Here is a 24,523-nt window from a genome sequence, read left to right as displayed (position 1 = left end):
TCCCCTGCCCCTGGGCTCTTCCCTCCCATTCTCTCCATTTGTTCACGTTGAATCCTTTGCCTCCTAAATTCCCTCTAAAGCCTCACTTGGGCATTACACTGAAGCCCAGAGCTAAGACTCTGCTCTGTGCCCAATAATGCCTTTATTGAACAATAAGGTGAGCTCCGCTCCCACAGGCTGGGCTATTGAGCTACCCCACACCAGCTAAACTGGTTACTGTGGTGGGATAGCCCGGCCCCAAGTACTGCCATACTGTCCGTCACTATCTGCAGCAGACTAAGAGACGGTATCCATCCCCCTTGGCTGCACAAAAAGCCGCTCTGCACTAGACACTGAGATGAGTTTGTCCCTCCTACTCGGCCCTGCCTTTCAGGCACCCACACCTCAGCAGTGGGCACTAAATCATCACCTCCCCGTGGCTCTGCCCCGCCGCTTCCCTATCCTCTGTACGGGCACTGAGGTCCGCTCCCTTCCCGCCGTACGGATTCGGGCTCCGCTCTGCCGGGCGGAGACCCCAGGCCCGCCGCACGGGGCCCGAGAAGGGTGCCCCCGCCACCCCGGCCTGTCCCGCAGCCCTTCGGGCGCCGCACGAGGCACGGAGGTGGAACTCCTGCCCGGCCGCACCTGCCCCGGAGGAAGGATGCGCTGCCGTACCGCCGCCTGCACCGGGGCTCCGCCGGGGACCCCCGCCCCGGTTCTGGCTGGCGCCGGGCCCTGTCACCGCGGCTCAGCCCAGACACCAACTCCCCTTTGCCAGAGACAGGCAGGTACAGCCCCGCCCCCACCCCGGGGCTCTCACAGCCCACAGAGCGGAGACCCGCTTCCCCACACCCGCCCCAGGCCCATCTCGAGCCCCCTCACAGACCTGTGGATCCAGCCATCTTGTCCAAACCCCTCCCACCGGCCCGAGCCTGCGCGCCCCACGTCACCTCCGCCTCACGCAATACGTCACTTCCTAGTAACAGCCACCAGACTCACGAAACTAGCAGGAGAAAGGGAAGCCAACCCCGGCTCCGTAAGAAGGGGGTGGTGACGAGAGGGCGGGCCTGTGTCGCGACACGTGGGCAAGTATGGGTGATACCATTATCAACAGGGAGAAAGGGGGAACCCTGCCTGTGAATCTGATCTAGGCTCTACGTGGGTGAATCCCCTGTATTGCGGGAGAATCGGGCTCCTGTCAGACTTTGCTCTGTCCCTGCAGAGAGGCTCACAGAGCCGCTAGGGCGCGATCGTCTGTACGCGGAACTTAGATGGGTGGTTCCGTCCCCCTTTCTGGGCTGAGTTGGGCTCTCCCGGCTTTACCTACCAATAGTCGCCCAGGAGAGCCCGCCCACGTGACCCGTTTGGCGCGGAATTTTCTCGGGGTTCAGGGGCTGGCGGAAGGTGCTTCCGGAAGAAAAGTGGGGTAAAAGCGCGAGACGCCGCCGCCGCCGTTCCCCTCCCCCCCACGAATATCTGCGCGCGAAGGGGATCGAGTGGCGGGTGCATCCCTCTGGGGCGGGCTCGTGGCGGCTCCGTGTCGTGCCGTTAATTCCCAGGAACTTGTTGGGCTCAGCGCGGGCGGGTCGCCCTGCTCTGCCTCAGTTTCTCTCTCCGCCCGCGCAGGGAGCAGCAGCAGCCGGTGAAGCAGCGTCATGTCCTCGCCGGCCTCCACACCGAGCCGCCGCGGCAGCAAGCGCGGGCGGAGCAGCAACCCCCCGACTCGTAAGTGCAACTTTTCCCAACAGGGGCTTTGCCAGCCCAGCTATAGGGGAAGGTAGGTAATGTCATTTGTAAGCTCGGCTTGCTGTGGGGCAGGCTTTCCCGTTTCTGTGAATCTCTTCTATCAGCATAGCTGTGGCTACAACTGTGGGGTTTTGCTAGCATAGCTGTGTCGGCTAGGGCTATGGTTTTTTACATCCTGTCACTGGCATAGCTATGGTGACAAAACTTTGTTGTATGGATCTGGCCTTAGTCTTCAACAATGCATGGGTGCAAGAGGATGCTTTTTAAAAATGAAACAAAGGCAAGTTTACAAGTGTTACAAATATGATGCATGAAACTTCGCACTGCACTTGAAAAGCTTTGATACTCACCAGTATGTAGGTTGCTTCCGCCTCTCTGTGCCTCAGTTTCCCCAGCTGGAAAATAGTGATAATGATATTGCTCTCAAAGCACTTTACAAAGGAGTCTACTGATGAAAAGCGCTATATGGGTTAGGTTTTCATAGCATTAGTAGTAGCAGCTCTGATTTCTTAGGCATTTAGGAAGATAATTGCAGTATTAATTATTTTAAATTCTTAAGCTATTTTCCACTTTTGGAATCTCACAAATATTCTTCATTTTCATTTCAGCAACATATTGCACTTTGCTTTTTAATTTTATATCAGCCAAGTTATTGTCTATTCTGTCCTATGATCTATTTTGTGATTTGGTCTTTTAACATTAATCTGTGTAGAATGTTGCAGCTAATGTATGAAATAGCTACTTACCAGCTTTCATCTTGTTCCAGCACACACTGAAGATGCTCAGTCTCCTCTTTCACAAAAAGGTCAAACAGATGACTCCACATCTACAGGAGATCTACAGCCAATGCCAACTTCTCCAGCAGTTGGCATGCAAAGCCCAAATGCTCAAGATGTTCTGTTTTCCAGCCCACTACAATTTTGGTTATGGTTGTCAGTAGTAGGAGCAAAATGCTGATATCTGTATATTATTGGCTATTAAATGGCGTAGACGGAAAGATTTATTTTAGGCTTTTACATAGCTGTCAATTTAAAAACAAAAAGGGCCTTTTGAATGAACAGGATTGTTTTCAATTACAGGTTAGTTGGTGCCTTGCTTTTAATTTAATTAATTGATTTAAAACAAATAAAAGGAAGCGCTTCACGCAGCGCACAGACAACTTGTGGAACTCCTTACCTGAGGAGGTTGTGAAGGCTAGGACTATAACAATGTTTAAAAGGGGACTGGATAAATTCATGGTGGCTAAGTCCATAAATGGCTATTAGCCAGGATGGGTAAGAATGGTGTCCCTAGCCCCTGTTCGTCAGAGGATGGAGATGGATGGCAGGAGAGAGATCACTTGATCATTGCCTGTTAGGTTCACTCCCTTTGGAGCACCTGGCATTGGCCACTGTCGGTAGACAGATACTGGGCTAGATGGACCTTTGGTCTGACCCGGTACGGCCATTCTTATGTTCTTATGTTATTTTAACGCATAAAACATACAACCAGTAACAATATACTCATACTAAAACATCCTTTTTTGCCCTGAGTGTGAGCTGCTTGTTAAGTTCTACGGTGTTTTAAAATATTGTTGGGGTTTAAAATAAACTATTTTAGCAAAGTGTGTTCCTTCTGGCTTGGAGAAATATGGATTAAAACTTATACAGTACAGTCTATGGTTAGTACAGCCTTGTAAAATACAGCTATAAAATTAACAAGACTTACAAACTTTGCTGGCCTGCCATCACACTGACTAACACTAACTTGTTTACTTCATTAGGGCAAAGTGTATTCGTTAATATTTTGAAGTATAATTAAACATTTTCTTTGTTGCAATTCCACTTGATTTTAATATTAGTTCACCTCTGACCTATGGCACTCCCAGCTCTAGAGTGGAGGGTACTCCAAGGAGTGGTGTGCGAGGAACTCCAGTTAGGCAGAGGCCAGATCTTGGATCTGCCCGCAAAGCCAGACAGGTGGACTTGCATTCTGATGAGGTAGGTAGATCTTTCAGATTTTGCTGGTAATTTTTCTTCTAAAATGTATTTATATTATCCATACTGATGGCCTTTTCCTTCCCGCAGCCAGCAAAGGATGCATTGGCAAGTGAACAATCTCTTGGACAAAAGCTTGTCATCTGGGGAACAGATACTATTGTAGCTTCATGCAAAGTTAAGTTGCAGGTAGGTGAATGAGTGTGAATACCTCCATTTATTTCACAAAAAGCTTATTTGTATCTTCTCTATGTGCAATATTTAATTCTAGCAAATATCAGAATTGAGTTATGTTTAGGATCAATCCCAGGGTGTTTGAAGAACACTGATGTTTTCATACCGTGTTCTTAAGAGGAGGAAAAGTAAAATAATTGTCTGGAGTTTCTTTCCTCTAATTCCACCATAGAGTTCATCAATTTGGATTCCATCCCTTGGGCTACAATGAAACTGCTCTTCCCAGAGTCTCTAATCACCATTTACTAGCTAAAGCTCAGAACCAGTACTCTGTCCTCATTTTCCTTGCCCTGTCAGCTGTCTTCAGCACACTCAGCCATGCTCTTCTTGAAGTCTCATCTTCCTTTGGCTTCTGTCCTTCGCTGGTTCTCCTTCTACCTCTTTAATCACTTCTTCAGCATGTCCTTTAGAGTATCCTCTTCATCTGCCCTCCAACGTTCTGTGGGAGTTCCAAATGCTTCTGTCCTGAGCTCCCTTCTCTTCTCCCTCTCCATTTTATCTCTGGGTAATCTCATCTGCAAACACAAATTCAGCTATCTGCTCTATGTAGAAAACTCAGCTGTACCTCTCTACTTCAGACTTGTCTTTGTGTTGAAATTAAAATTGCAGCCCGTGCCTATTGCAGCATAGATGTCTAGCTGTGAGTTCAAATTCAACATATCTAAAACAGAGGGCTTAATTTCCCCTCAAATTCTCCCAGCTACCCTGTTTCTTGATCATGTAGAAAACATAACCTGCATAACCTCTCTAAGATACAGCCTTCGTCCATCCATCTAAGGGCAAGTCTACACTTAAAATGCTGTACAGGTGCTCCTATACCAGGGGCGGGCAAACTTTTTATCCTGAGGGCCACACTGGGGTTGGGAAATTGTATGGAGGGCTGGTTAGGGGAGGCTGTGCCTCCCCAAACTGCCAGGCGTGGCCCAGCCCAGCCCCCATCTGACCCCCCTGCTTCTCACCCCCTGATGCCCCCCCCGGACTCCTGCCCCATCCAACCCCCCCCCCCATTCCCTGACGGTCCCCTGGTACCCTTGTCCCATCCACCACCACCCCCACTCCCTGTCCCCTGACAACCCCCAGAACCCACGCCCTTGACTGCCCCCCTTCTCCTTCCTGACTGCCCCCAGGACCCCTACCCCCATTCAACCCGTTCCCCTCCCTCTGACCGCCCCGACCCCTGTCCACACCCTGAACTCCTTTGCCCTCTATCCAACACCCCCCTCACCCACACTCCCTTACCACACTGCCTGGAACACCAGTGACTGGCAACACTACAGCCGTGCCGCTTGGCTGGAGCCAGCCACGCCACCACGCAGCACAGAGCACTGAGTCAGGCTGGGCTCTGCAGTTGTGCTGCCCCAGAAGCTCGCAGCCACACCACTGAGAGCATTGTGCCAGCAGCGCAGTGAGCTGAGGCTGCAGGAGAGGGGGAAGAGCAGAGGAGAGGGGGAAGAGCAGAGGGGAGGGGCTGGGGACTAGCCTCCCGGGCCAGGAGCTCAGGAGGGTCGCGTAGGCCGGATGTGGCCCGCGGGCCGTAGTGTGCCCACCTCAGTCCTATACCAATGGGAGAGCTTTTCTTGTCAGCATTGTTAATCCATCTCCTGAGAGACAGTAGCTATGCTGATGGGAGAAGCTGTCCTGTCAACATAGCATTGTCTACAGAGGGGATTAGACTGGTATAACTGCGTCACTCGGGCGTGAATTTTTCACACCCCTGAGCAATGCAGTTATATAAATATAGGTCTGTAGTGTAGACCTGGCCTAAAACTCTCCTCTTGTGTCTTGATTACTGCAATACCCTTTTCTCTGGCCTTAACAAATGAAACCTTACCCCGCTCAGGCCAGTTCAGAATGTTGCCACAAATATTTTCTTAGTATGTTGTTTTGAGCAGATCACCCCTCTCTTTCCATTTCGTCACTGGCTCCCCCTTTTCAGCTCCATTGAGCATAAGCCACTTGGGCTTCACTTTCAAGCTCTGTCATGGCCCATCCCCACTTTAACCATCAACTCTCATTAACTATTGAGAAGTCTTCTTTCTTTTCCAGTTGGACTGCTTCTACCGCCCATTTGTTAAATTTTCAAATGAGCACCTTTGTGTGTTTCCCCATGCTGCCCCTTACACTTAGGAAGAGTTCCCTGTAAATATTTATAAAGCTACCTTATTCTCCTCCTCTAAAGCTCTTCTTAAAGCTCTCCTTTTCTGTGATGCCTACAAAAGCCTTTACAACAGCTAGTCTGCTGGTGTGCTGAGACCACTGCCTGTCATACTGATCAATACCATTTCCTTCTTCCTTTTTATGTCCCTGTCTGTATCCATCTGTTGTCTCTTGTCTTATACTTGTATGGTGAGCTTTTTGGGAAAGATCTTTTTATTCTGTTTGTACAGAGCTTGCTATGTTGGGATTTTGGTCCAGGAGTAAGGTTTGTAGGCATTAGGGTATAATAAAGGTTAAAATCCTCAGTAAAATTTAATATACTTTTTTTAATGGTAATATGTTTAGCATGTTATCCCATTCCTAAAAGTGTTCGTTTGTATTTATAAATTTATAAAAAATTAGTTCACTAAAAAAAGATAATAGCTTGATAAGGCTTTTTCAAAGTAATTGGTATGCTTTACTGTGTGAAATTTGAAAGATATTGTTGGAATTAAGAAACTTGTAGTGTGCGTGAGAGAAATATCCTGTAGGGGGATGCATTAGGGGTATCCCTACTGTGGCAAAGTACCTGCTTCTCCTCAGCAGGCTCAGTCCTTTTTAGCCTTGGAGACACAAGCTTGGGCAAAGCAAAATCCTTCCAGGTCACACAGGGTCTGGCTGATCCCTCCCTCAGTCAGTCCCTTGTGCTGGGTGTCTCCCCTTCTGGGGACAGAGTGCACTTTTTCTTGCTGGAAGGGTTCAGAGCCTTGCTGCACCTAACTTGCTGGTAGCTTCTCTCACTCTCCCCCCTGCTTCCATGCCAGGACGGTTTAAAAAGGTCGCCAGCAGTTGGGGCCAGCTGAACCTAATTAGTTCCCTGGTAACTCCTTTTCCAGCTGAACCTTATTTCCCCATGGCTATCTCTCCTCAGTGGATAGGGAGAGGCCTTTTAACCCCCCTGGGACTAATTACTACCCCTCCCTTTGTAGCCATTTGTCCTGGGTTTGCCACACTACCCTTTAGGAGTTTTTGAATACCTGCAATATAGAGAGTATTTTTGAAGGTAATTTGAGCCAGGAAAATGTCATCCGGTGTAGGACTGTGTGGTAGTGAAGTCACAGCTCTGCCCCTTTGGGCACTCTTAAATATTTTTGTAATCAGAGATTTCTTCAGCGTTTTATTGATCCATTGGCTAAAGAGGAAGAGAATGTTGGCTTGGATCTTAATGAACCACTAGATATGCAACAACTTGAGGAGGTCCTACAGTAATACAGAAGAACATCACCAGGCAGACATTTAAATTGTTTTGTTTAACTAAAACAACAACATTAAGTATTCTGGATTTTGTCCTTCAACGGCAAACATATAATAGTTTAACAAAACAAGCATACGTCCCTCACGTCTCACATTTACCTCCAGACTTCTTCTCCTTGTCTAGATCTATTCCACCCCCAACAATTTTCTATTCATTGAACTTTTAGAGAGAAGTAAGGGATTGACTCTGTGTACACAAATTTGCAGAGGGACAATAGAGTTGAGGTCTGTTATTTCTCACCTCTATATATTATTTATTTATTGAAAAACATTTTTCCTGTTAATAAACACGTTATCTCTGGAGACACAAATCCACAGTTTGAGAACTGCAAAATTAAGTATCTCTGATGGTATCTTCTACACTGAGCACTGAGTCCCATTGGGTAGCTAGAAAGATTAACCTAAATAATCTATACAGAAGCCCCTGTAACCACATAAGATTGGGTCCCTAATCCATGAACTATTGGAACTCATTTACAAAACTTTTCTTAAACATTACATGAATATATTGTCTCATACTATAGAATTAGAATTTATAATCCCTATTCTATGCTGAGATAAGATATTTTTGAGCTATTATGTAATTAAAACTATCTGATTTAAATAAGAAAAATCTTTTTTTATTCTCTTTTTTTAATAATTGATTTTTATCCACCCTGCTAGCCAGCCTGCTTGATGGCCCATTAAGGACAATCAGCTCTTCTAGAGACCCCCTCCTGAGATCCCTTCAGGCAGCATCTAGGCACTGAATGCCTCATGACTGAGCACGTGACCCAGGACACCATGTTTGCACCAGTAGGGTTACCATATTTCAAGTTCCAAAAAGAGGACACTGGCGGCTTGGGAGTGGAAGGTGGAGGTACTCTCTGGAGGGGGAGGGGCAGGGGGAAGAAATATTGATTCCTGTCATGGCGGCTGGCGCAAGCAGAGGACCCAGTGTGACAGCTATTCAGTCAGGCCTCCCTGTGCTGGGAGCCAGGGCCTGGGTGGGTGCCATGCAACTTCACTTTCATCACTTCATATACAATGATGATACAGGCATACAAACAGGATAATCATACTTAGCAGACTATGATACCTTTTCCAATGATACCTTACATGACATATGTACAAGGTTTATCACAATTGCGCAACAGGGATGATACATGGCCACCTTCTTTTATACAGCATCACACCACCTGTAAAGTCTTTGTTGATAAGAGATCCAGAAAGAATCTAGCTCAATGTTTAAATTCAAAATCGACTTTGCATAGATGGCAGTTTAATTTAAAAAGTAATCTAAGCAGATTTGACCTGGAAAATCTTTGAAGCTTCAAAGATAGAACTCACTACCCTTTTTATTGATACTTGACAGAAAACAGTACTCCAGCTGTACATGTGTTCTGTTAATGACCTGAGACAATTTTCATTTGACATTTCAGTTCACTCAGTCAGAGATTGGCTCATGTAATTGTCAAGAATTTTGGTGTCTGAGTTGGAAAAAATCTTATTTTTATAGGGCATTCTGCTTCAACTGTTTGGGGGATCAAGAAAATATTTGAGTCATACCAGAAGAGGAAGTTTTCGTGCTGAGATCAACATTCTTCTGTGTGGTGATCCTGGCACTAGTAAATCACAGCTGCTTCAATATGTCTATAACCTGGTTCCTAGAGGCCAGTACACATCAGGGAAGGGCTCTAGTGCAGTTGGTCTTCATTGGTGTAATGAAGGACCCGGAGACAAGGCAGCTGGTTCTGCAGACAGGTGCTCTGGTTCTCAGTGACAATGGCATTTGCTGCATCGATGAATTTGATAAAATGAATGAAAGTACAAGATCAGTACTGCATGAGGTAATGGAACAACAGACTCTATTGCCAAGGTAAGACTCTAGCTCAACATTTTACCACGCTACCCAGGTTAATATCTGTTAGATGATTAATGGGGCTGTCAAAGGATTAAAAAGATTAATGGTCATTGATCGCACAAGTACAAAGATGATGGCTGAAGCATGAAGGGGCATACGAATGTTTAGCATATCTGGCATGTAAATACCTTGCAATGCCAGCTACAAAAGTGCCATGCAACTGCCTGGTGATACTGTAAATATGAAGAGGGCAGCAGTATCTCCCGTAAATGTAAACAAACTGGTTTGTCTTAGCGATTGGCTTAACAAGAACTAGGACTGACACTAATTGTTTTACATTGTTTTGTTTTTGAGTGCAGTTATATAACAAAAAAAATTACCTTTTGTGAGTTGCATTTTCACGACAAAGAGATTTCACTACAGTACTTGTATGAGATGAATTGAAAAATACTATTTCTTTATCATTTTTACAGTGCAAAAATTTGTAATAAAAAGAATGTACACTTTGATTTCAGTTACAACACAGAATGCAGTATATGTGAAAATGTAGAAAAACATCCAAAATATTTAATAATTTTTAATTGGTATTCTATTTAACAATATGATTAAAACTGCAATTGCAATTAATTTTTGAGTTAATCACAAGTTAATTGCGAATGATCGAGAACCCTAATGATGAAATAAGATAATTGAAAAGGTAATGTAGAAATTGTATGTATGCCATTTGTTATACAGGTAATTAGTGTTTACAGTGGTCCCTTCTGGCCTTGGAATCTATTTACTTGCTGTCCTCCTGACACATCAATAAGCATAAGGTTAGCCTGCTAGCCAGTTGGTCATCAGGTGTTCCTGATTAACTAGCTTAATTCTGGTTTCAATTAGTGTTTCTTTCATAGACATAAGTTCCACCTGTGGAATAGAAGAGATCTTGATTACTTACACACTTGTCTTGCTGACAAAAATAAGCTGATTATTCTTGTCAGCTATATGTGTCTACTCTGGTTTGTACGTCAACAAAATCATAAGCCATGATCGCAGAATCTCTTATTACCGTTGAGGATGCACAGGCCAGAAAGAACCCATTTTAACTGTTGCATTCCAGGATGAATTTCACAGCTTAAAAAGACAAAACTTTTACCTAAAACCTGGCAAACTTGACATGGAAGTTTGGTGAGACAAGCAGAATCACGTGGTTTTTGTTTAGGGGCTTTGTAGCATGTAGCCTTTTGTATATGTTCTCAAGCTTTTCTCTTTTCTTTAAGGCTGTCACTAAAGGAATGTTCGAAGAAGCACTTCGTGCCTTGGCTGACGATGACTTCTTGACTGTGACTGGAAAGACTGTTAGATTGCTGTAATGAAATGCTAGCTTAACAGCAGAGTTTTACTGTTTTTTCCAAGTACTTCTTTTGAGACCTTTCACATTTAAGAATATTATTCACTGTGGTCAAATTCATGTTGGTGATCTGTTGGTGAACACCATTGCCAGCACTGTAAATAACTAGATACTGAAGGACTGCAAAAAGCTGAAATTAAACGCAGTGATATTTGTTTGAACAAAATGGGTTACTAACATTTCATTGCAATGTGTATTTTCAATAAAGTGCTTTGTAGAACAAGCTAACAATTTTTATGCATTTTCAAGCCCAAATGTCAAAATTCATCTAGAACATCAATGCAACTTAAATCAGTGTATATTATTTAGTATTTTTACTACAAAGAGATTAGTGCTTGTGACTTTTGGAAATTAAAATCCATTGGCTTTATTAATAGCTTATTTTCCTTTTTATGCATTTCAGAAAGTGAAACTAAATCTTGGTGAACACTTCAACCTAGTGTCCAGAAACTGCAAACAGACTTCATTTTGTTTTCTAGCAGTTTAAAAGAACAAAGTAACCATTTTTCCTTTTCCCTCAGATTACTGCTCTGTTTCTCTTCCTCCCATCAATGTTTGTAATTGCTGTTCAAAGATGTTTTTTCTGCTTTGAACTTAAACTGACTTCACTAGTAACAGGATTAGATCTTAAGTGAGAGCCAAGTGCCTTACTCCCCCTATCCACCAGAACAAAACTAATATAAAGATTAAGATCCCAGGCCAGCCATCTTCACAGAGCCCCCAGGTGCATGGTTGTAGAAATCATGTGGGATTCTACATTAACTTCTCAGACAGCCCTGTGACACTTAAGGTTAGTGCTGAAAAGAGCAAAGTGTACAAAGTAGCTGTGCAGGGAGATTTGATCATACATTCTGCAGTATTTTTGCTTTCTTATCTTTTCAGGTAGTCAGTCAAAACAGGTGTTTTCATAATCCCACAGCTGCTGTGGTTCTTGGTAATTCAAGGGGTTTGTCACCTGTATACAGCAGCATGGATTTAAAAAAAAAAAAAATTCAGATGTTTCTGACGTGTGTGTGTGTGGGGCGGGGGGGTCTTTACTCTTGCAGTCATCCTAAAATAGAACTGGTTCATAACACAACTAGTTTGCTTATGATTAAAGAAATAATGTATTCACCCCTAGTACTGCTGTAAATATGGAGGTGCTCACCAGCTGTCATTAAGGATTATCATGTTACAGAACTGTATGGAGTAAGATATAACTATACCACAGCCTGTTGCTAGCTTGATTCACTAACACACAAAAGGAATTCTTATAATCACACACTACTAGACTTCCAGCTGCTTTTTAACTGTCCTGGTAGCTTGCTAACCAGCAATCTGTGTCAGAAAGTATGGATCCTGCACTGCTCTTCAGTCTTGGGCTGTGCATTATGAACACAAGGCTACAAGAGGAGCTCAACGGGGAGGCTATTCACCACCACCACCCTGATCCCAGCCCCCTCCTTATAGAAGCATCATGTCTGTGGCTTCACACCAGAGGCGACTATTTGCCTCCCTTGCCTTCTGCTATTACTGCCGCAGCTCTTTCATTTTTACATGGCACAGATGCATGTCCCTATCATGGCCCTTCTCCTCCATGCCCCAAGCAAGTTCCTATAGCTGGAGTGGAGCTGTGACTGCACAGCCTCCTTTCCTCACAGACCCAGAAGTTCCACCATCTCCCATGTACTCCAGGTAGGAGCAAGTTTGGTGTGTGGAGCCGGCCTGCTCAGCTGGGCAGTTGCTATGTGAGTTCTCCACACCAAGCAAACAGGAAAAGCAAGTTCAAAACTTTCTGGGGTTTTAACAGGAGAGGGGTATTCACCTGTCTACCTGGATGCAGGGCAGCGGAGTTCAAAACGGTGACCAGAGTGGCCCTGGTGGGCATTGTGAGTTATCTCCTGGAGGCCACTTAGGGCAACGTAGGCAACACAGTGTTTACACTGTGTAGGGTGGTGTTGGTGTATGGTTATACTTTTGTTATGTATTATAATAAATGTTGCTGCAATTCAAAATATGAAAATAAGAATTCAAGATGGTGCCTGTAGTAGGAAAGGTTTGAACTCCGTCTTGGTATCCTTTCTTCATGGCATTTTCCTGCTGAAATTCTGTTTCCCACCATAACTTGAGGGACTGAGAGCCAGCTGGAACCGCTTAGGGACAGTGTCTGCCAGAGTGTGCCTCAGGAATTCGCACCAAGGAACAGTTTAAGGGTCTGGGCACTATGCCTCTTGCTGGAATCTATTCTTGGGTATTTGTAGTGATCCCCCTTAGTGTACCTCTTCTCCCTCTAGTTGTAACTATTCCTTAATAAATCTTTCTGTTTAAGGTTATTTTCTCTCTATCCTTTATTTCGATGCAACACAGGAGGAAGGCACATACATTTCTAACTCTCGCAGTTGATGCTGGTAGGAGTCAAACCTGTTATTTATATGTTACCTCCTTTTTATTCTGTAACAGATTTTGGGGGAACAACTGACACTGCGTCGCTCTAACTTTGTCAGCCTAAGATCCACACCTTTAGTCAAGGCGGTTTTATTATGTCGACAAAGCAAGCAAGTTAAAATGGCACGAGGAGCATTGCAGTGTGTACATCTCCATAGTTAGATCAAAGTAAGCTGCCTTATGTGGACAAAATTGTGTAGTATAGACATGACCTTAGTGATTCAAGTAAAGTCAGATGCTTCATTCAAAAAGAGGTCATGTATGATTCTATCTTTACCACTGTCTGATCTTCCATTCAAGTTGGATTTGGGTGGGTAAACTAATACTGAAAAATCTCTGGCTATAAGTGAATCTTAGACCATCTCTACACTATACAGTTTTGTGTACTGTGGATGCGTTGTGCCAACACAAGGTGCATAGTGTCGACACACCACAGAGGTTTAATTACAGTGGTGGCTGTACATAGATGTAACTTAAGTTGACTTAACTTGGTAGTGTAGACATACCCTTAGACTACAATCTTAACAAAAATTCTCTGTAGATTTATACAGTCAGGGATAAAACAAGCACATAAATTAAGTTACCATTCCTGAAATGGTCACTTTTCAAAAGGTGACAGTGCTGAGAACTGGTACATTTAAATAGGAGCAGATTAGCAGGACAAAGGTTGTAGAGGGCTACCGTTTCCCAAGTTGTTTGATGAAACTCTGGAGTTTATAGGCCAAATAAAAACTCAAAAACTAACTATTTAGTTTAGCAGAATTTAATTGAAATAATGGGCTGTTTAATCACTCATATTGTAATAGTGTGTATATGCATAAATATTTTTTTTTGTGTTGGCACGGGAACAATTTTACAGGCGCATGTTACAACATAAAAATCAGACTGTCAAAGAGAAATCAGAGTGCAGTGTAGATACAAAACCTTCACATCAGTACTGAAACAAATTCAAAACAGCCTTTCATTGCTCCTGTTAATGATTTAGTCTTAATTTAGGGTATATACCAAAGAGGAATATTTGTTCCTGTTTTACAGTTATATTTTCATCCCCCTCCTCAATATAAATGAAGAAATATAGAAATTCCGCTTGTTGCATGTGACTCTCATTATCAAAGTTTTTGCTTTGAATAAAGCTAGTATTAAAAGTGTTTATTTTGTTTTACCAATTTTCAGTTTTAGAATAAATAATCAAGTCAAAATGCATACTAGAGAGCATGAATATCAGTCCTACCACCTGCCATATGCTAAGCAAGTAGACTACCATTTGAGCTAATTTCCCTTTTTGCAGAAGTATATGAAAGCAGTTTGTAACCAGACAACTGTGTGCTTAGCCAGTGTATGATATTCTACTGCAACAGTTCATATTTCAAATGTACATAACTTCAGTGTTATTGCTGTTGTGTTGTTCTTTCTATTCACAATAGAAAAAATGTACCTTTTATCTAGCTTCCAACATTAGATAGTAAAGTTTAATATTATTCACTTATTTCTTTACAACTACAGTGTTTAGTATTTCATTTTGGAATTAAGCCATGGGGAAAGGTGAGAACAGCAGAAAAGGTTTTCAGGATATGTGTAATAATCTAAAGAGTTCTGATTAAGTTTTACACTTATTTTTATTAAATAATCAATGGGACAAATCATTTTGTATTAACTGATTTTTCCAATAGCAAAAATCAAATAATTAATTGTGTTTTAATATCTTTGTGTATGAGCCTTCTTCAGATAAATAAATATTAATTGCATTTTCTTTGGTTTGTTGCACATACTAGTCTGAGAAACAAGAAATGCAAATTAAAACAAAAAAATCAAAGAATACAGAAGGGTAAAGAAAAAAGCTTTTGTAATTAATTGCCATTTGCACCCTCCCCATATGGAGCCAAAAACAATTTTAATGGAGAATGTAGGCATCAATCCCACTACCTCTCACGTGCGAAGCAAGCGATCTACTATTTGAGCTAATTCCCATTTAGTTGTAGAATAGGTTGTTCATAAAAAGTGTTTAAGCAGTTATCATTGCAAGTTCTCCAATCAGAGAATAAAATGGTCTCTGATGATTCCTCATACCCCTTTAGCACTAGCAAGGGGTACGTCTACACAATGGGATTATTCCGATTTTACATAAACCGGTTTAGTAAAACAGATTGTATGAAATCGAGTGCACACGGCCCCACTAAGCACATTAATTCGGTGGTGTGCATCCACGGTCCGAGGCTAGCATCGATTTCTGGAGAGTTGCACTGTGGGTAGCTGTTCCGTAGCTATCCTATAGTTCCCGCAGTCTCCCCCGCCCCTTGGAATTCTGGGTTGAGATCCCAGTGCCTCATGGGGCAAAAATCATTGTTGCGGGTGGTTCTGGGTAAATGTCATCAGTCACTCCTTCCTCTGGGAAAGCAACGGCAGAGGATCATTTTGCGCCCTTTTTCCCTGGATTGCCCTGGCAGACGCCATTAGCATGGCAACCACGGAGCCTGTTTTGCCTTTTGTCACTGTCACCGTAAGTGTACTAGATGCCGCTGCCAGAGGGGATTCAGCAGCACTACACAGCAGCATTCATTTGCTTTTGCATGATAGCAGAGATGGTTATTAGCTGTTCTGTACCAGCTACCATACCATTGTAAATTGGCAATGAGATGACGGTTACTAGTCCTTTTGTGCTGTACCATCTGCTGCTGTCATAGGTGCCCCTGGCTGAGATTGGCTAGGGGCACAAAAGACAAAAATGGGAATGACTCTCTGAGTCAATTCCTCCTTTATGGTATCTAAAAACAGAATCAGTCCTGCCTAGAATATGGGGCAAGTATACTAGAGAACCAGTGTATCAGAGAACCAGAGAGCACAGCTGCTCTGTGTCAGATCCTGCAGAAATGATGAGCTGCATGCCATTCACAGGGGGTGCCCCTGCAACCCCACCTGTTGACTCCCTCCTCCCCCAGCCTTCCTGGGCTACCGTTGCAGTGTCCCCCCATTTGTGTGGATGGGTGTGGCGTTAAATCGGTTTAACGCTTCTAAAACCAGTTTAAACGTGTAGTGTAGACCCGGCCAAGGACTCTCAGAGAGCTGCTTAGCCTACTCAGGAAGTACAATTCTTTCAAGGAGTTTTCAGGATATGTGTAATCATTTAAAGAGTTCTGATTACGTTTGTTATTTTTATTAAATAATCAATGGGACAAATCATTTTGTATTAATTGATTTTCCAATAACAAAAATCAAGTAATTAATTGTGTTTTAATAGCTTTGTGTACGAGCCTTCTTCAGATCAATATTAATTGAATTTTCTTCTGTTTGTTGCACATACTAGTCTGAGAAACAAGAAATGTAAATTAAAACAAAAAACATCACATAGAAGAATACAGAAGGGTAAAGAAAAAAAGGTTTAATTGCTATTTGCTCCCTGCCCCTATTAAAAATTTTTAGTGGAGAATGCGGGCATCGATCCCGCTACCTCTCACATGCTAAGCGAGCGCTCTACCATTTGAGCTAATTCCCCTCCTAGTTAGTTGTAGAATAGGTTGTTTACAAAAAGTTTTTGAGCAGTTCTCTTCACACACTGCAAATTCTCCAATCACAGAATAAAATGGTCTCTCATGATTCCTCAGACCCATTTAGCACTAGCAAGAACTCACAGAGAGCTGCTCAGCCTACTCAGGAAGTACAATTCTTTCAAACACTAGAATCTTTCGGTCACCTCTGAGAGGCTGTCTCATCAGTCTGACCAACCGTGACCTTCACCAGCTCTCATCCTTTTGGGTGTTCAGTTACTTTTTCCACACTCAAACTGAAGTGGTCGCTTGTTTAAAAGCAAGCACATCTCATTACTCTCATTGCACGATATATTTTGCCCCTACAAAGCTTCGCAGCATTGCTTTAACGTCTCTCTTGAGCACTGAGGTTTACCAACATGCATCTTATTCTCAGAATAAAACACAATGGAACAGCTAGGGTCACTGGGTTCATAGTCTTTGATCAACAGCAGCAAAATCTGCAACCACTCTGTGGCAGTCTCCCCAGACACTAATATCACAAGACCACACCAGGGTCTCGCTTTTTGGTAATTAACATGTCAATTACAGTGGTTGCACAAGAAAAGTTTCTACCATTTGTGAAAAATCATGCCAGTTTCAAAGACATTCTATATATTTCAGATAGAGATCCCCCGCAGGGATCAGTTCTTGGACCTACACTATTTAAAAATTTTATCAATGACCTGGAAGAAAACAAAATCATCACTGAAAGTTTGCAGATGAGACAAAAGCTGGGGGAGTGGTTAATAATGAAGAGGACAGGTCAGTGGATTGTGAGCAATATGCACAGATTTTCTAAATTGGGCGCAAACAAACAATATGCATTTTAATATGGCTAAATGTAAATGTATGCTTAGAGGAACAAAGACCATAGGCCATACTTACAGGATGGGAAACACTATCCTGTGAAGCAGAGACTCTGAAAAGGATTAGATAGGTGGATAATCAGATGAACATGAGGTCTCAGTATTAGATATGAAAATACTCACATTCCATGACAATTGAACACATAGTTTATAGAAGAGTTAAATAATGGTATTCTGTTCCACCTCATAGTTAGCTGCAACATTGAGTACCTTTCCCAGTTCTGAAGAACAGCTCTATGTAAACTCAAAAGCTTGCCTCTTTCACCAAAAGAAGATGGCACAGTAAGAGATTACCTCACTCATTTTGCCTCTTTAATATAATGTTAAAGACATTTTTATGGACACCAATTTCTCTTGGAATTGCCACATGCCTCCTGGTCACCTTGTTTTTCCATGCTATAAAAACAGACAAATGACACAACCCTCTGCCCTAACCATATTTGCAAGTGGGATGACCTCATTAAAAAATCATCCCTGACATAGCTTTTACAAAAATTCTATTTATACCTGCTATAACTCAACCTCTGTTGAATTGCCTTATCCTTTGCATTGTGCACGTTCTTTCAATACTTATGAAAGAAAATAATTTTTACTGTCAACATTATGTTTATCTCCAATAAAGAGTTAAAATATCATTCAAGCATATTGCGCACATCCCTTTATTTAAATGTGGTGGATTGATTTAATATGTACATTTATTTTGATCCCTTACAAAAATGTTAAGAGCAGGATGCATCTAGAAATTAAAAAGAAAATAAGGACGAGTATTTAGATAAGTGAAATATCAGAGACAAAAATCACAAGCAACAGGTGGCAACTCTTGCAGTCCTTTTGTTTCAATTTTTTTTGGCTGTCAAGAATTACCTCTCTCATGTGCATGCAGCTGTGATAATCTTCGAGAAAACAGATCACAAACCGACCTTCCCACAAAACAAAATGCCCCCCAAAATCACTTTCTAAAATCAGAAAGCCTCAAGAAATAACTTAAAATATGCATATTCTTCACAATTGAAAAAAACGGGTCACTTTGAAATAAATGTTATCTGGTTTTAAAAAAATAGCCTCCTGGAGAATGCGGGCATCGATCCCGCTACCTCTCGCATGCTAAGCGAGCGCTCTACCATTTGAGCTAATTCCCCTTACAAAGAAACAACTTCAGCTATGTGTGAGTCACTGTTCTCTAGCCCCTCCTTGCCCAAACGACTCAGGGGAAATGACACTCTCATCTTCTCAGTCACCAGAAAGCCTCACTTTCCAGCACAAGTTATTTCGGAAGGAATATTCTGCTTTGCAGCCAACAGCAAGAATACCTACCTCCAATTCTTAGCTCATTAGTAGTGGGAATAAAACCTATACTCTTTACCACAATACACTCCACTTACACTGCAGAAATTGTTTCTTTTACGACAATTCCTCAGATCTTTACAAGCAAGCAAAAACAAACTCAGTTGCATTTCATTAAGCCGACTTTTGCTTGACAACAATAGGACTCAAGATCGCAGCGTTTAGCTCTTTACAAATTAGCCAACTGAGCTGTAACTGGATCACACACCTTTTCAAAGAGCTCTGCGGATCCAAACGAGGTGTAGACTCAGCTGCGCACACCCGAACACTTATGACACTTAAGCTGTATCATCTTGCTCTTAAAACATCTGATAACATTATCTCAACAGATTTGAATTACAAGTAATTAACAGGATACACAGAAATTTTCCCCACTATAACAGTAATCCCTGGGTAGCAACAAGCCAGACACCTAATCGCTCTAATACCCTCCACAGACACTATTGTAGTAGGTGTAGCTGGGGGAAAACGGCATGGCTGTACTGCCCCTCAAATCTTCAGTCACCCTTTGGGGCTGTAGGCAGTAAGGTGTAAATTAAACAAAAGCTAAAATCAGCTCCCAGCCAGTCCCAAAACTGGGAGCTGCAAAAGGTACCTTCGTTTTTCCTTTGGGTCCTGCACTCCCCACAGCTTGGCTGGACCCAAGAATTGAGGCCACTGTGGTTATTGGACAATCTTCTACGAGTATATTTCCATTCATCTCTGCTTCTATTTTTCTCTACTTTTTCATGTTCCACTTTTCAAAAATGCTGTATTAATTTTCAAAGTAAAAATACTCTATTCAATGCAGAAAGAAAAGGAATTACGACTATTTAACAAACAAGGTAAGTAGTTAAATTCTTAGTCACTTCAATAAACACTTTCCAAATATATCAACCTGGCCAGCAGTGAAAAATGGGTGTAACAAATAACTTATTTCACTATAGCAATTGTGTAGGGTGCAATAACATGAAATAGTGAATACAAGGAATAAATCCCTGTCTTTCCACAGAACAAGTACATCATGGACAGTGCATGCTTCTTCATGTTGACTCACCAATCTGACTCACCCCTAGCCTTGAGGCCACCTCTGGGGTGAAAGGGTAGTTAAGTCTCCCAACCCCATTCAGTCCTTAGTCTCCCTGCTGAGACTGCCAGCAAAGGTGTCATTAATACCATTTGTGTAATGATTTTTGGACAAGTGTCCACATTACACTTGGATTTAGAAATACAATAAATGTACTGAACTATTTGTATTTGTATTATGTCTTCTTGGGATTTAAAACTATACAAAATTATACATCAACGTTTCAAAAGCTACAGGCAAGTAAAAAACAAAGATTTACAAAAACTAAATCCTGAACTGTTCCACATCTATTCTCTTTAGAAATCATGTGGCTTCTTGTATATCTATGTTTTCCTTTAGATGGAACAAATTCCTCTCATATATTACATTCATCAATGTTGTCATTCATCTTCTAAATATTGTGCTCTTTGGAAGTAATTTCTTTCATATCAACATACCAATCTCTTCAAACTAGGACTCGAAAGATTCTCCAAGCCTGCAGTATCAATCTCTTGCATAACCCAAGATAATTGCAATTCATCTTGAAAAGATTTTTGTAGTCCTATTTACTGATGAAACCTCATGTAGCAAATATTTCATTTTCATATTGCACCCCTGGCCACTTGTTTAAATGTGTTCTACTGGTCAATGAAGGGTGCTGGTAATATGGGAAACAGGATGGTAATTTGTCATATTATTTGGCAATATATTAGTATTAGAAATTCCTGGTCAAGTATTACCAGTATTCACTTCTGGAGGAATTCTGCACCAAAAAATTAAAAATTCTGCACATATTTTAAATTCTGCATATTTTATTTCTCAAAATATCACTATATAATCATACCAGTTTCAATTCTTTTGGTAATTTATTTCAAAATACCTGTCAGCAACTATGTCTGTAACAATACAGACAAAAAAAATTCCCCTAGCAGAAGAAAGTTAAAGAAACCCGTATGACAACCCAGTGCCTGTTTCTCTGCTCCCTCTCCCCAAAGCCCAGCCAGGGAGCCAGATACTACACACCTCCCCTGAGAGACCACCTGCAGGGCCCCCCGCAGTCCAGACACTCATCCCCACCCCTCACAGCCCAGCTGCACACCCCTCACCAGCCCAGACACTCGCACCCCTTCTCCCAGAGCCCAGCCGCAGGGTGCCGTCAAGGTGCAGACACTTGCACCCTTCCCCAAGAGCCCAGCTCCGCCACCTCCGCCCTTACCCGCAGCCCAGACACACACACACCCTACCCGCACCCTCAGTGCCCAGCTGCAGGAATAAGAGTTATAGAAATATACTGAATCATAAAGTAGTGGATGAATCAGAATTACATTTGTTACATATGCCTTTCTTGTTATATAGTATTGTGCTTGGATAGTTTTTGGCTAGAGTTTCAGAGTATTCATTATCGAAAATGAAGGAAGAATTCATACATTCAGAACTGGGTGAGATTGCACATGCAGTTCTGCTCACAGACTTGCTGTTCCAGCTCTCTGAAAAAAAAGAGTCAGAGGTCAGTTTCAGAAAGGAGGATTTCCCTCTCTTTTGCTTACAATTACAGGGCATGACTATTCTCACATTGGTGTAAAAATAATAACTCTTTACATCAATTTCATTAATCAAATCTCTGGCTCCTTCTTTGCTTCACTCCCCCATCTCCTTGTTTTCAGTGCCATCTATCCTCTACGTTTACACATTTGGGATTGTCCAGGCTAAACCTAAAGCACTTGGACAGGTATTTGCTAATTCAAAGTGTCTATTATTAATTATTTATATAAAAACTATGGTCAACTGTGTGTTCACTTAACATGTACAGGGAGAAAGAAGCAGTCTGTTGCTGGAGAGCCAAATAGCTGTAAGTTTGTTTGTTTGTTTGTTTGTTTGTTTAACCCTCCCCGCCTCACTCCCCCCCAAAAAGGAAAACTTGGGAATTTTGTTTCTGTCCTGAATAAAGGAGGAATGCAGACGTAAGAAAGAGTTTAGGGTGATTTTATTTATTTGCTTTGACCTTGAAGAAAGAGGGAATTAAGGAGTTCTGCTTAATCCTCAGACAAAAGGAATCAGTGAACTCCACTGTTTCTCTGATCCTGGAAAGGGGGGAACTTTAGGACTATATTTATTATATGCTCTAAAGAAAACACTTCTTGTTTTGGTTTCCTTTCTTGATTTGACTGAGATTCTTTACAGCAGAATGACCACGCACATGTAGGGACATTCCATATATTCCCCCTCTTTTCCCACTGCCTCTCTCTCCAATATTCAGAATACTAACTGAACTCCAGTCTTTGCAGGATAGGTGGGGTAGAGCAGTGGTCTCCAAACTTTTTTGATCACACACCCCTATCAGTAAAATATTTTTGAGCACGCACCCCAAATATATTTATATTTATTTATGTATAAATTATATACATGTACTACTATATTAATATATTATGTACATTATAAAACATACAAAAATAGAAATTAAAAAAGGATGAAATAAAGATGAAATAACAATATTTATAAAAATTTTATTGTATTTTATTTATTAACCATAGAAAAAACCTTTTTGCTCTCTCAAAAAAAATTATTAATAATATTTTTAGTGAGAGCAATGTGATTGAATAAGCATTATTTTTTTAAATCTTGGTTTAACACTTTGTGATACGACGATTCGAAGGTCTGGATTAGAGTTAAGGTGCGGGAGGGAGCTCAGAGTAGGGGTACGGGGTCTGGGAGGGAGTTAGGGTGCGGGAAGGCGCTCAGGGTGGGGGTGCGGGAGGAGGCTCAGGGCTGGGGCAGGCAGGAGGTGCCTTCCCCGGGGCAGCTCCTGTTTGGTGCAGGGGGTGTGCAGGTGGCTCTGCGCAATACAGCACCACCCCCATTGCCACAATTCTGGGAGCTGCTCCCCTCCACACACACACACACACACACACAGGTAAGGTCACCCGGAAGGTAGGGGCTTTAGGGGCTGCAGGGCCCTGGGCTAAGGGGGCCCCGGGGCCCTGGCCTGCAGCTCGAAAGCCACTTTCGGAATGCGGCCCTGCGAGCATTAGCCGGAGGACTCAGGAGGAGCAGGGGCAGCCGCACAGCCAGCGGCGGGAGAGAAGCTGTGCTTTCCCTGTCAAAGCGCTGCTTTACCCTTCAAAGCCCTGCTTCTCTCCAGCTGGCTTTGAAAGGGAAAGCGCCGCTTCTTTCCAGCCGCTGGCTGTGCAGCTGCCCCTGCTCCTCCAGGGGCCAGAAAACTCAGGGCCACATTCCAAAAGGGGCTTTAGAGCTGCAGGCCAGGGCCCGGGGGCCCCCTTAGCCCAGGGCCCTGCAGCCCCTAAAGCCCCTGCATTCCGGGTGGCCCTGCCTGTGCGGGGGGGCCAGCTTCCCCGCTCATTCGCTCCCTCCCTCCTCTGGCCGCCCTCTGTGGAGACCACTGGGTTAGAACCCAAATACACCTCCACCCTGATATAACACTGTCCTCAGGAGCCAAAAAATCTTACCACGTTATAGGTGAAACCGCATTATATTGAACTTGCTTTGATCCGCCAGCCTGCGCAGCCCCGCCCCCCGGAGCACTGCTTTACCGCATTATATCCAAATTTGTGTTATATAGGGTCACGTTATATCGAGGTAGAGATGTATATATATATTTTCCCATTATAAATGGGATTATCTTTATTCTATTGTAATACTCTTAAATTACCCCTAGATTCTGTAGAACCAAATACTTAAATAAAACTCAGATCATCCACTTCCCACGAGACATAAAATTCATGGCATGACCTTGTAGATTTTAACTCTTTTCTGTATGGGGGAGGGGGCCTTACACGCTAACTCAGATCTTTGCCATGATCAAAGAAACCGACATTAAAGGTGGAGGCCTATTAAACACCTAATTCTGCACTCACTGAGGCTGAAGGATTGTACCCTACAGACAGTATATTCTTCAGTGTTTTGACCATCCTAGTTTTACCACCAAGACAGCTGTGAAGTTTTACAGTAGTTTTACCAAAGAGAAGTCCCTATTCTCACCTGTCTGTACTCAGAATTAGGGCTGAATTCCTTATTGCTCTTTTCCCTCAACATAGGTCTGTGTCTCAGAGGCTTCAGTCTCACTCTCCTGTCCTGGCAGGTTCGTAACAAACGTGGTATTGTGGCATAAGGGCTATCAGACACTAGCAAAGGGAAAAAATACAAAAAGAATTAGCAAGGGACAAAGGTTTGACTGGAAATCTGAAATGCACATGTAATATACGGGTGCAAGTGTCCCATTGTGAGATGGTTATGAACATAAACATCCACAGAAAGGGAAATTTAGGTTAGAAATTAAGAAAAACTTCTTACCTCTAAGCATAGTTAAACACTGGAACAAATTACCTAGGTTGTGGAAATGTGGAATCCCTGTCATGGGAGGTTTTTAAGAGCAGGTTAGACAAACATCTGACTGGAACGGTCCTAGATAATACTTAGTTCTGCCTCAGTGCAGGGAACTGGACCAGATGTGCTTTCCAGTCCTACATTTTTATGACATTATTGTGGCAATGGTATTGGAGGGGTCAGGACAGTCTGCAAACCTATTTCTGGACCGTCAACCCACCCCTCACCAGTTTCTCTGTAACATGGTATGCAGTATCAGAGCTCCTTTGTTCCAGTGTAGTTCCATCACAATCGTTGCTCTTCTCTTCAGACAAGCAGGGGCTACAGCTTTCTCTTTTTCTTGTCACACATGCACAGT

At 42.7% G+C, this 24,523-nt stretch overlaps 3 protein-coding genes, 1 long non-coding RNA gene and 1 other non-coding gene across 16 annotated transcripts in view; 1 reads left to right on the top strand and 4 right to left on the bottom strand.

Moving 5' to 3' along the window:
* Window positions 1-1,013, bottom strand: part of UBE2V2 (ubiquitin conjugating enzyme E2 V2) — a 47,573-nt gene extending 46,560 nt beyond the window's left edge. For 2 of the 4 annotated variants that reach the window (XM_039524662.1, XM_039524663.1), the window contains exon 1: window positions 866-1,004. In XM_039524662.1, the coding sequence (XP_039380596.1) occupies window positions 866-881 (16 nt within the window). In that variant the 5' untranslated portion in view covers window positions 882-1,004. Of the gene's footprint in view, window positions 1-865 lie in introns of all 4 variants that reach the window. The other 2 variants (XM_039524664.1, XM_039524665.1) reach the window with 2 other exon arrangements.
* On the top strand, window positions 967-10,844 carry LOC120397934 (DNA replication licensing factor mcm4-like). Of its 6 annotated transcripts, none has more exons than XR_005594093.1 (8): window positions 967-1,015; window positions 1,606-1,704; window positions 2,492-2,804; window positions 3,566-3,704; window positions 3,792-3,890; window positions 8,049-8,180; window positions 8,884-9,243; window positions 10,491-10,844. XR_005594093.1 is itself a non-coding variant. In XM_039524660.1 (6 exons), exons 2-5 carry the CDS (start codon window positions 2,779-2,781, stop codon window positions 9,145-9,147), a joined length of 528 nt encoding a protein of 175 aa, XP_039380594.1. In that variant the 5' UTR covers window positions 1,496-1,704; window positions 2,492-2,778; the 3' UTR covers window positions 9,148-9,243; window positions 10,491-10,844. The 6 variants fall into 6 exon arrangements, 2 of the variants coding, with proteins under 2 accessions (XP_039380594.1, XP_039380595.1); XR_005594092.1 differs by having other exon boundaries at window positions 1,606-1,756; XR_005594091.1 differs by lacking the exon at window positions 967-1,015 and adding an exon at window positions 1,048-1,405.
* Window positions 10,845-16,268: 5,424 nt separating this feature from the next.
* LOC120396827 lies at window positions 16,269-19,546 on the bottom strand. The gene is made up of 3 exons (XR_005593421.1): window positions 19,375-19,546; window positions 17,455-17,488; window positions 16,269-16,347 (listed from the first exon to the last, which is right to left on the bottom strand). It is a non-coding gene; the product is annotated as an uncharacterized LOC120396827 (long non-coding RNA).
* Window positions 18,502-18,574, bottom strand: TRNAA-AGC. The gene has a single exon. It is a non-coding gene; the product is annotated as a tRNA-Ala (tRNA).
* Window positions 19,547-20,662: 1,116 nt separating the features above from the next.
* Window positions 20,663-24,523, bottom strand: part of LOC120399266 (spermatogenesis-associated protein 21-like) — a 31,204-nt gene continuing 27,343 nt past the window's right edge. For 2 of the 4 annotated variants that reach the window (XM_039527370.1, XM_039527369.1), the window contains exons 10-11: window positions 23,821-23,963; window positions 21,151-21,311 (exon numbers count right to left, since the gene is read on the bottom strand). In XM_039527370.1, the coding sequence (XP_039383304.1) occupies window positions 21,288-21,311; window positions 23,821-23,963 (167 nt within the window). In that variant the 3' untranslated portion in view covers window positions 21,151-21,287. Of the gene's footprint in view, window positions 21,312-23,820; window positions 23,964-24,523 lie in introns of all 4 variants that reach the window. The other 2 variants (XM_039527371.1, XM_039527372.1) reach the window with 2 other exon arrangements.

This window comes from Mauremys reevesii, linkage group 2, assembly GCF_016161935.1.
Source record: "Mauremys reevesii isolate NIE-2019 linkage group 2, ASM1616193v1, whole genome shotgun sequence".
Taxonomy (NCBI): Eukaryota; Metazoa; Chordata; order Testudines; family Geoemydidae; genus Mauremys; species Mauremys reevesii.
The sequence above is the reverse complement of the archived record's forward strand: the minus strand, read 5'-3'. Positions and strand labels throughout refer to the sequence as shown.